Source organism: Austrofundulus limnaeus, unplaced genomic scaffold (genome assembly GCF_001266775.1).
Source record: "Austrofundulus limnaeus strain Quisiro unplaced genomic scaffold, Austrofundulus_limnaeus-1.0 Scaffold6, whole genome shotgun sequence".
Classification (NCBI taxonomy): Eukaryota; Metazoa; Chordata; class Actinopteri; order Cyprinodontiformes; family Rivulidae; genus Austrofundulus; species Austrofundulus limnaeus.
The window spans coordinates 2413651-2425494 of record NW_013952408.1 but is presented as its reverse complement, the minus strand read 5'-3'; the positions used below and the strand labels follow the sequence as shown (position 1 = coordinate 2425494).

The 11844-nt window shown below is 36.8% G+C and overlaps 2 protein-coding genes across 2 annotated transcripts; both read left to right on the top strand.

Annotated features, from left to right (window-relative positions):
- Positions 1-2460: 2460 nt before the first annotated feature.
- LOC106532618 (opsin-5-like) lies at positions 2461-5395 on the top strand. Its single transcript, XM_014028730.1, has 3 exons — positions 2461-2646; positions 3575-3662; positions 5226-5395. The coding sequence occupies exons 1-3, from the start codon at positions 2461-2463 to the stop codon at positions 5393-5395; spliced, it is 444 nt and encodes a 147-aa protein (XP_013884184.1).
- Positions 5396-5414: 19 nt separating this feature from the next.
- On the top strand, positions 5415-8828 carry LOC106532608 (green-sensitive opsin-3-like). Its single transcript, XM_014028718.1, has 4 exons — positions 5415-5478; positions 5593-5838; positions 7105-7439; positions 8217-8828. Exons 1-4 carry the CDS (start codon positions 5415-5417, stop codon positions 8826-8828), a joined length of 1257 nt encoding a protein of 418 aa, XP_013884172.1.
- The last annotated feature ends 3016 nt before the right edge of the window (positions 8829-11844 follow it).

The following is an 11844-nucleotide window of genomic DNA, read 5'->3' as shown; positions in this document are numbered from 1 at the left end:
GTACAAAGTATTAGAAAAATTTCAGTAAGTGTGTTCAATACTTTTTCCCTGTGCCATTCCACATTATTACAAATAACTTCATTTCTTTACATTTATGGTTTGATTTCTTTGTATGTATGGATCACTTGGGTTGTTACCGACATCTGGTGAAAATTTCACGTCATTAGCACCTCTAGTAATATATTAACTGAGAAAAATGGTGACGTGTTCAATACTTATTTTTCCCGYTGTATGTTACATTTAGTTGTTATGAAACTGATGTATATATTTAACAGACAGGAAACAGGATTGTTTCTCTTCTCGCACTTTTCAGGAAATGTTTGAATTTAATTTTCAGGTGCCACCGCATGTGCGTTTGACCCCCTTTGATTGGTTTTAAGTCATGTGGAGAATATCCAGCGTTGACTTCTAATTAAACGAAGCACATCAGTGCTGCAGTGACAAGCCTGTACTTTTTTTTTAAAACGTAAATATTCAAAGGGATGGAATTATTAATCATCTCACAATAATAATAGATAAGTCAAGACTGCGTTTTTCTTTTTACTTTGGAATTTAGGGCAAGGTTGCAAAAGCTTTACAGATTAGTGGAAAAACAGTTTAACCAACTTCTATCTTTTTTACAAAACAGAGTAAGAAGCTTAGATTGAACTTTTTTTTGTTTGGCACGTCAGAGCTGAATAAAAATGCACCAATATTGTTTGTAAGGGCAAGGAATTTAAATAGTGGACATGCTTTCTTTTCTTACTCAGTAAACGTTTTCTCAAATAGTTTATTGTGAGGACAATCTTCATTTTCACCTGAATGCAACTCTTATAGTTAATCAATGTTTCCACCTTGCATAGATTCATTCTTGTTGAAATGTTGCCCTAGTTAAATTCAGGTTTTTTTTCCTTGTTTGTTTTGTAGCCAGGCAAGCAAATAAATAAATAAATAAATAAATAAATAAATAAATAAATAAATAAATAAATAAAAGCATTGAATGTACTTAATACAAAGCATGAAATTAAACGTAAAATGTTATCCTGAACTTTATTAAATGGTGCAGTTTGAAAGTGTTACTCTACTGTTTATGTTGGAATGCAATTTATAAATGCGGGTCCACACTCAATATAAGCAAAGAACTTAGCTGATTCTGCCAATATCAACATGAAAGCTTAAGTCATGTAACTGACCTACAATAAGCTGGCTGTGATCAGTGTAGCTAAACAATTATGGCCAGAAAGTTTAATATTTGAACTTTTGTCAATACCTTAGGTCAGTGGTTCCCAAACTTTTTATCTTCTGACCCACAAAATATCCATGGCAAAAACTTGTGACCCCAAATATTACTGGTCTGAGTACACAAACTTTGTTAATAACCCTAAAAACTCAGTTTTTTTGACAATCTAAACAGCTTGTACACAAATATAAATACTTATTTATACTTATTTTGTGATTTTGTAAAAGTTATAGGGAAAATATTACATCAGCAATTATTTTATTACCCTTTAAATTGATTTCTGGAGATTATCCAAGGTGCTTCATGACCCATAATTGGGTCCCAAGCCCAACTTTGGGAACCAAAGTGCAGTGGTTCCCAAACTTTTCAGCTTTTGACCCACAAAATAACTGTAGCAGAGACCTGAGCCCCCAACTATTTCTGGATGATAAACATTTGTATCAGGTCAACTAAATATGGGCATAGTAACAATATTTTTTTATATTACATTTATACATTTTAAATATACTGACCTCACTCCTTTTGTAACAACTAAGGCAAAAATGTAATTAATTCCAAAAATCTTTTCAGGACCCCACCTTGGGAAACACTGCCTTAGGTAGCTGATCTGGTCACACATTTTGTTTACCATTTTTTTAGGGACACACTGGCCATAAATATGAGGAAAATAGTGCACATTTTGTTTCTTACGATTTATTTATTTATTTATTTATTTATTTATTTATTTATTTATTTATTTATTTATTTATTTATTTATTTATTTATTTATTTATTTATTTATTTATTTATTTATTTATTTATTTATTTTGGTCTTTGTGACTGTGAGTGCCTTTAATATGAGTTGCTGTGTTTATACCACTAAATCAGTATTGATTTTTATTTTAATAATCCTTTATGCTTATGTGTCAAATGCAAACATTAAATAAAATGTATAGCAAATAAACTTCAAATACATATTTAAGCTAATTTTACGGTAGTGTCTTATACCATTAAAATGTAATTGCATTTAAATGATGGCCTGCTGTTTGACTAAAACCATTTTGATTATTTCACTTGACTCATGACAGATGAAGTTTGGACTGTTTTTAAAAATTAAAAATCCGTAAAAAGTTAACTTATTGAAGCTCGATGAGTCACTGTGTAAAATTTTATTCACAGTTATTTTTTTATTTAGAAAAAGGGATTTTTTTTGCCTAAAGCCCCCAGCAGCAGCCCGATACGCGCATTATGAAATCATCCGTATGACGTCATTAATTGATCCGAGCAGTTTGCAGTTTGAAGCATCAGGATCTGCAGCTCCTTGTAGACAAAGGGTGTACAGTGAGAGCCCGTCTCTTTTTCTTTCTGCTGAGAGGAGGAGACATTGGACATTATTTGGCACCAGCAGGAGCCCATTGGTCCGTTTTGAAGTAATCTTATCTGAGAAGGTRAGGCAATTTTTGTAATTATTTAATATATTCAGCAAAATGTTTGCATCTACAACTTAGAGAAGCTTTTGAAGGAACCGAGATGTTATTTTCTCTGCAAAAATGAAAATTTGTGCGTTCTCGCACCACCAAAATCCACGCGCATCAACAGACAATTTCGATAATGAATAAAGTGACTGAAAAACTGGTGTCAACAACTGGAATAAAATAAAGTTATTAATTATTCCTATCTTAGCTGTGGCAGTTTTAGCCTTTCACTCTCCATCATCAGTTATGATGATTGACCGACTTTCTTCTTCAGCTGTGTTTTTAATCATCTCTTCTCCAAGAGGCGGATTTATCTCCCCTCTCACCTTCGAACAGTACCTCCCTGCTGTGCAGGAAGCGCACAATTTACCCATATCTTTGACCTATATCTGAGTGTGCTTCTCTTCAAATGACGTGTTCAAATTGTTGTTAAAACGCTGTGTTTGCTCGCACTGTTTTGGCTCCAGGAGGTGGTCACGGATGCGCATCCCGTGCGTAAAGGCGCGTTTGTCCAAAACTGGGGACTTGGGGATGCTTATATTTATTTTACTACTATGATTTCAGATTAAAGGGTATTAGATTGATGTATATGATTACATATACAATGTTTAATTTGAACAGTTTATTTGTGTGTGCAATACTTATGAATGCATATCCCCTAAACTTTTTTGTTCCACATGAAAATCGAAAGTCGATGCCCAATCTTTTTTTAAAGACTAAGGATTACAAGAGTGGTCACAACTCACCTTTAACAAAACTTACATTTACTGCTCATAATTTTTCATCCATTTAAGTTTTTCAGTGTTCAGCTTAACAAAAGTTATGTGGTGAGAGCAAATAAAATCCTAAAAACTGACAAGTGCAGTTGTTTCTCATTAAAACCAAAACGATCTGTTTGCAGATGGGACTTTTGGCTAAAGATATTCCATTCCACTCCAACATACCCAGACCAGTGGATACAACCGTCGCTGTGGTCTACTCCATTTTTGGTGAGTCAAGTTTTACAAAATTTCAAATTATTATTTTTTTATTATTATGAGCAGACCACCAACAGAGGTAATAATGTTGTAAATTAGTTTTCCGCAAGTTCTGCTCGAACAGGAATCAATCCCAGCGTGAGGAAATAAAACACAGTGTGAAGACCTGTGGATTTCACAAAAAGACTCAATATTTCTATCTTTATTACAGTTTATGTATTTCAAACACTTTTTGTAYGATTTCTTTGCCAGCCAGAGTATTACACATACATTATACTAATAATACATGGGTTGACATGAATATATGGAAACTGGTTGTGGATTCGTTGTCCCATGCAAAATCATTCTTTTGCAGCAGGAATTTTTGTCCTGCTAAGATGCCCCCCAACAATCCAAGAAAGCTGCAGAATTCTGCAGAACAATTTGTGTCGTTCTTAAAAAAATTATAGGGTAATCTCATGGATTTTTCTAAAACTCATCTTCAAATTTATTTTATGTCTCAGAGCTTGTGGGACATACCCCCCCCCCCACCACCACCACCACCAATAAAATAAATTAAATAATCATATCCCAACCTGCTCTGCTGCTAGAAAATAAGTTCACCACCTCTCCTCGTCCTCTTTTCTCTGCTCTTCTGAGCCCACGTTCTGTCTTTCCCCGTGGCCGACAGTTCCTCCCCGCCCCGGACCCCACGCACTCATGTGAGTGATGCAGATTCTTTGTGAAAATTACAGATCTTTGGGTGTCATGGTCCAGGTAAACTCCCGAAGGGGGTTCACATGTATGTTTAGTCACCTCAATAATATAGTAAAATGCTTTTCAAACGGCTGGAAAATGCACGGTTTTATTTCCGAAGGAGTAAACCCCTGGATCCACCTAGAACTGCTTCACTCCATAGTTGCTCGTTAATATGAACAGGTGTTCCTCATTGCTGTCAGCAGATGTTGGCAGGTATGAGGTAAACCTCTGGTGTTTCAAATGAATTATATTGTTAAATATTTTTATTGGAACGCAGCCACAAAGGGATATGCGTCTTTTTGTGCCGATCCCAAGCCTGTATAATTTCAGAGGGTTGCTTCAGGTAGATAGGGTTACTCGGGGACATACTGTAAAAATGAAATGTTGGATTTACTTAACCATGTTATGTGACCTGGTTCCACTTAACTGAGTTGAGTAAATTCAAAGCAATATACCAGTTTTTTAACCAAAGAACATGAGTATGTTGCTTTGAATTTACTCAACTCAGTTAAGTGGAACCAGGTCACATAACATGGTTAAGTAAATCCAACATTTCATTTTTAGAGTGCAGACGACTCACTGTGGAAGAAGTTAATTATTTTAATTGGACAATCTGGTTTTTAGAGGTAAAAAAATAATGTCAAAGTCAAAACTTTTTATGTAAACTGGCAGTTACATTTAGAAATGCACAAGAGACACCTCCTGAAATCTATAGGATGCCAAACTGAACAGGGTCGGCCCTAATTTGGAACAAGTTAGTTTAGAAAAAAAATAGCTTTAGTTTTAAGATGCTGCTGTGTACTCAGACATGTTAAAAAGTGCCGATTTGTTCTGCAGGAGTATGTTCACTGTTTGGCAACAGCACTTTGCTGTATGTCTCCTACAAGAAAAAGCACCTCCTGAAGCCTGCAGAGTACTTCATCATCAACCTCGCTGTTAGTGACCTGGGCCTCACTTTGTCTCTCTACCCCTTGGCGATCACTTCCAGCTTCTACCACAGGTACTGAACTCGTAGTCTGCGGGTGCATGAAAGTAAATGAGCAGAGCGAAGAATGCCACTGGAGAAATGGGATATTTGCAGCTGAAATGTGTAATACAGGCACCGTTTTTAAACCCGACTTCCTTTTATGTGTCGCAGTTTTATCCTTTAATAATTATGCTTAGCAGCACGACTGCCAGTGAGGTCACAGAAATGGCGTGTCAGGTTCGAGCTACTCTCTTGTTATATTTCTCTCACCTTCTCCCTTGTTGATCTGTCCTTCCTCTTTGTCTTTTCGCCGTTCTCTCCTCAACCCCTCGCCTCCCCCTGCCCTCCCACGCAGGTGGTTGTATGGCGAAACAGCGTGCTCCATTTATGCGTTTTGTGGCATGTTGTTCGGCCTCTGCAGCCTGACCACCCTCACCCTGCTAAGCATGGTGTGCTTCATGAAAGTGTGCTACCCACTCTACGGTAAGCCTTTTCCAGAAGCTATGTTTGCCCAGCGGCACGATTAAAACATCACATCCCCGAGAGAGGAAACTGATCGTGCCTCTGCGCAACACGCTTAAGCTTGTATTTGATGACTGACGTGTGCAGTCAGTTAAGTGCTGCTTGTGATGTTGGGTGATGCGGTGCAGTTGGGTTTTTAATGTGGCCCCAAGAGAGTGAACTCTGTTTTTGTTCCTGACACTCAAATATAGGCACTTAGGCATGATCACATTCAAAAAACGTCATTCCTTTAAACCACTTGACAAACAAATTGAAATTTTCTTTAGAAATGTCAACTTGCATATAGATATTTGGTCTAAATTGCATTTTTATCATTCAAAACTATCCGTTTTTCGCCCGTTACCACAGAATAATGACTCTTTGAGMTGCCCAATGTTTCATGTTTGTAGCTGGACAATTATCAAACCATGTATTATGCCCTAATGAAGTTCATTGTGTCTATAAAATCAATCTACTACGTTTTCCTAATTACTAGACACTTTTTTTTATTTTTTATGTCTATACAGACATACCTGACATGTTTGAACATGTACTACTGATGAAGACGGAAGTACACGTCAAAACATGTCAGGTATGTTTGTATAGACATAAAAAATAAAAAAAGTGTCTAGTAATTAGGAAAACGTAGTAGACATGTATTATACCTCATGTTTCTCAAGCACACAAAGAAAWTTGACAGATCCAGCTGAATATGGATACCTGATCTAGTTGTTAAGGGTCACAAGATTGTAAAAAAACTTGTTGCTGCATTTAAATAGATTTTGTAGGAAGATACAAGATGATCTAGATTACATAAAAAGGTCAGTGGAAACAAGGCTTGTACCTGTAGCACTAATAAAAGAAAATCATACCACAGCCTTTTTATAAAGACATGAAATATATTAAAGTTTTTTATTAAACATAACGTATTGCATTTCTATAGAACTGATGACAAATTACTGATCCAGTATGAAACATGTTGGCAACCTTGTTTCATTAAAATATTTTTCTTCCTCAACTTCCATCTGTTCAGATTAGGGCAACATGACAAATACCCACCATAAAACACGGCCATAAAGTGTGCACCACCGTCCCTAAGGATTACCTCATTATCTGTGTTAATAGTCGTTGGACAAATCTAATATTCGTGACTTACTGTGATGTTATAAATGAACAAAATGGTTGTGATGGAAGCAGTTTGTTCAGCTTCCTGAAAAATTCCAATAAAACCTTATTTTGTTTTGTCAGGAAACCAGTTTAAGTCTCTTCACGGCCAGCTGCTCATCGCCTGTGCTTGGGTCTATGCTCTGTTGTTCGCCTGCTCCCCGCTGGTCCACTGGGGAAAGTATGGACCCGAGCCCTATGGCACCGCCTGCTGTATCGACTGGCGCCAGTCCAATCGGCACACCTCCACACGCTCTTACGCCGCGGCTCTGTTCGTTTTCTGCTACATCCTTCCGTGCTGCCTTATCGTTGCATCCCACACAGGCATTCTGGTCACTGTGCAAACATCCCGGAAGACCATGGCGCAGCACGCATCAAAGCAGACGCAGAAAAACAACATTCAGAGGATTATTGTCAAGGTAAGAAAATGATCTAGGATCTAAAAAAGGGTTTCACTTTCACAATGTATAAAGTCTATTTGTGGTACACAACAGTTATTGCATTGAGTAGGCCTACTTTAAACATTTATCAGATATAACAAAGGCTGGGTCTCAGTTCAGTGGCTGAAGCCCATTTAGTGCAAATTTGTCCTATTTCATGGTCTCCTCATAATGCAGCCCACTAAACTTAGAAAACAATATACTGAGATTTAACATCATTTTTTATCGAAAAAGACAAAGTTTGGAAAGTAATCGTGGACCGAAGAAATAGTTTTTATCTATGTATCTTTAGTATCTAAGCTAATATTTTTTGCTGCAATAAGATGTTAAATAAAAAGTATTAAAAAGTATGGAGCTAAACCCAAATAATTAATGTAAATAAAAAGTCACTGGATATTTTGAAATTATACCTCCAGTGAAAAGACATGCGAATGCATGTTCCAAAGCATTTTTTAAAGGCATATAAAACATATATGTGATGAGGTAATGCCTGGTCATGTAAACATGCATCATTTGATGACTAGGCTTTCTCATTTCACAGCTGTTTGATGCAGCCTACCTGGATTGAAAAGGGTGTGGCCTCCGTGGGCTGCGGTCCACATGGACAGCAACCCTTGAACTGAGACACAGCCAAATGATGCACACTAGATTTGGTTAACTTGCTCTATAATTAACATATTGGGAGATGTATTGCATTTCTAAATGTATTTCATGTATCTTTTTTTTGTATGTGCTTTTCTTTTATTTTTTTCTAAGCTGAGCGTGGGCGTCTGCATTGGTTTCTTTGCGGCGTGGAGCCCTTACGCTGTCATTTCCATGTGGGCCGCCTTCGGACAGGTTGAAAACATCCCTCCTCTTGCATTTGCAGTGCCTGCCGTATTCGCAAAGTCCTCCACTATCTACAACCCCATCATCAACGTAACCCTGAGACCAAACATCCGCAGGATGATGTGCAGAGACCTCGGCGTGCTATTCGAACGGTGCCTGAAGCGCTGCCTCGCCCTCAAGGGGCAGGCAAAGTGCTGCTCAAAGCCCGAGATCAAGGTCAGACTGCGCACGATCCACAGACAGAGCAGCCAGTTTCCTTCATCGATCTCAGCTGCTCAGCCACCGGTAGTAACTATTAAGGATTACAGCTGCCAGAGGTGGGAGGATGGTTTGGAACACTTTGGACTCTACCCTCAAATGTGTGCTACTGCTAATCCAGCTGTCAACAGAGACTCATCGAAAGATGAAGACGCTCCCCTTTCCCAAGCACACGCCCATGTTTCTGAGAGGGAGATGGCCATTATAAATACTTTAGAGACAAATACCTTCAATTTTCATTTAAAAATGGCCCAAAGGAGCAAAAAACAGGCTTGGTCTTGATAAGTATGTGTAATTTATACCGTTTTGGTCATTTTTGTTCTTTGAGGACATTTTGTTCAGGAATTTGCAAAATGTTCCTCATGTGTTGCAGCAGCAACTATGTGATGTATTCAGACATTTGTTATATATATTTAAAAAAACACTACTTCAGCCACTGAAGCTGAATGGAAAATATTTTATTTATTTACCTTTTTTTGAACAGGCAAATCCCACTGAGATCACAGATCTCTTTTGAAAGAGGGGGCTGGGCCTGAAGGCAACCCATTGTGCAGGTTTATTTATTTATTTATTTATTTATTTATTTATTTATTTGTTTGTTTGTTTGTTTGCTTGTTTGTTTGTGGAAACTGTAGTGCCCAAAGAAAACCCACACGAGCACAAGAAGAACATACAAACTTCTCACAGAAAGACCCCAGGTGCAACCTGGGGATCAAATCCAGGACCTTGTTGCTGTGAGGCATCAGTGCTAACCACTGAGCCATTGTGCCGCCACTCAGTTAATTTATAAAAGCTTATTTTTTTACTTTACATATGAACATTCATTATTCCAGAGCAGTATACTGTAGTTTAAGGCAAGAATTTTTGATGAGTTTTTTTTTAACATGCTGAATAAATTTTCTGTCAAACTGCCAACTCAGACAATTTTCTGATGTGCGCTCATTTTTTACTTGCGTGTTTTTAACTGTTTGATTAGGTTAAATAAAGCTGAAATGTGGATATCTGAAATATTTTTATAATTTTTTATAGCACAGACTTTGCTTAAGTTTCATCTAACTGATTGGATTTTAAATGTTTGATTTTAAAAGTCAAATAAAAATAAAAATAAATAAATAAATAAATAAATAAATAAATAAATAAAATTTAAAAGAAACACTGACAAAAATTGAGCTGTCTGGGTCACTGATGTAGAGCTTGAGCCTTTGCTACTAAGATAAAGTCAGCACCATGAGTGAAGACTGTACCACAGCCCCTCATACAGTCAATTAGCCAATAGATGAAAAGACTAAGTGGAAATACTGTTTCTACACAGGACAACAGGTTACAGCCTAGTAACTATGTCAACTGCTGGTGGGCCAAATCAAATGGCTTGGCGGGCCAAATTTGGCCCCCACTTTGGGCTCTTCTGGACTAGATGAATACTGTATGATGTGTCTCCTCCTTCATTCCTCCTTTCGGGCGGACCTCCCTCGACAAGGCCCACCCGTTTTTCCCTCTTCTGGAACCTTCTTGGCTTCGGTTTCAATGATGTAGCCTAATGTTTTCTCTCTGCTCCCGAGCGCCCCTTAATGATTGTCCGATCTTCAAACTTATGACAAAATTGTCTTCACTTTTTCATGATCCTAGGTTTTTTTACAYGCTTAAAACTAAACTCTAAATTATATAGTGTTTTTTTTTAAACGTGTGGTTTTAATTCATGCATAAATCCGTGTTAGCCGCAGACAGATTTAGGTTAATGCATAATCCAGTACATCAAAGGTACATTTCACTTTCTACTTCTCATTTATATGATCACACAGCCGAGGGTTTTTTTCCATTTTACTATTGGTCTCATTTGTCTTGCTGCAGCGAGTCTTGTCCATTTAACAAATGATTCTCAAAAAAAAAAAAAAAAGAAAAACCCTAGTATGTTTCTGTACATCTGCCTCGGTGGGGTCATTTTTCTTTGCCTATAAATTAGAACCTGACAGCAGTGAGGCTGCTGCACTTCACCACCGACCTCTATGCACACTCTCCAGGCACCTCTGCAGGTGTCTGTTTTGCAGATTTACACTCACTTAGAGAATCACTAGAGATTTCTGACAGACCTCCGTAGGCCTCTGCATTTCTCTACATCTTAAGATGGTACACTTTGAGCTTGTGCCAACATGTTTATACAGCCTGGGACATTCCTGCATTTACAGCATTATTATACTGATTCATCACACAATAATATTTTATAATAAACACTCTTTTGCATTCTATTAATGATTGTAAAGAAAAAAAGATGACACACATTCTGTCATTACAGTATACACTTCAGTGTGTAAGAGCAGAGAAACCTCTGAAACATGCAGGATAGGGGCCCTCGAGGACCAGCTAGTTTTAGATCAATTGGAATTAAATTGACTGCAATTTACTTTGACAATAACATTATCACTTAGTTTAGTTTACTATCAACTATTGAAGTGTAATAAGATATGACATGTTTGACGTTTATTTTGCTCATTTATTTCAGCAACAGAACTGTTTGTGTTCAAGTAAACCCAATTCTTTGAATGTGTTTCTTTTACAGCTCAAACATTGTTTATATTAAAACAACTGCAGGTAAGTTGATGCTGTTTTAGATACATATCGTAAAGAGCGCAACTCCATACAATGTTATTATTATAGGTTTAATATATTACTATTATGTGAACTATATTGCTAAAAGAGAAATAAAATAAAACCAGTTATTGTAAAAAACAAACTAAGCTTAATTGAATATCACGACTCAGCTATCAGCTTCGGCATCTCCTCCAGTGAGAATGATAAACAAAAAATGATAAAATACATAAAATACACAGTGAATTTTTACAAACGTATGAACCTTGTTTATTTGAAATGTTAAAAATAGCATTCCAGTAGCAGAAAACATCTAACAAGGCTTTTGTAACAGTGTAGAGAAATCAAATATCACTTTGCAGCTAAAACGGCATCACTCACAAATGAAGACATTTCATATTAAAAAAAAAAAGACATGACCGCATTCCCAAGATTACACAATTTTCAGAGAGAAAAAGAGCAAATTATCCAAACTGTTCAATATGGTACAATAAAAATTCACCAGATTTATGATACTTACAATGAATCATGAAATACAGTCAATAAGTACTGATAAGTACAAAAGTGATTACATTCATAACGACACGTGTCACTAACCTAAAATACAAGGAATTATAACGAGTGATTTACAAAGTTTCTATTAAAAATATTTATTTGGCAAAATGTCTTGCTTTGGCTTAGCATGATTATAAAATCTGATCGCACATATATATAC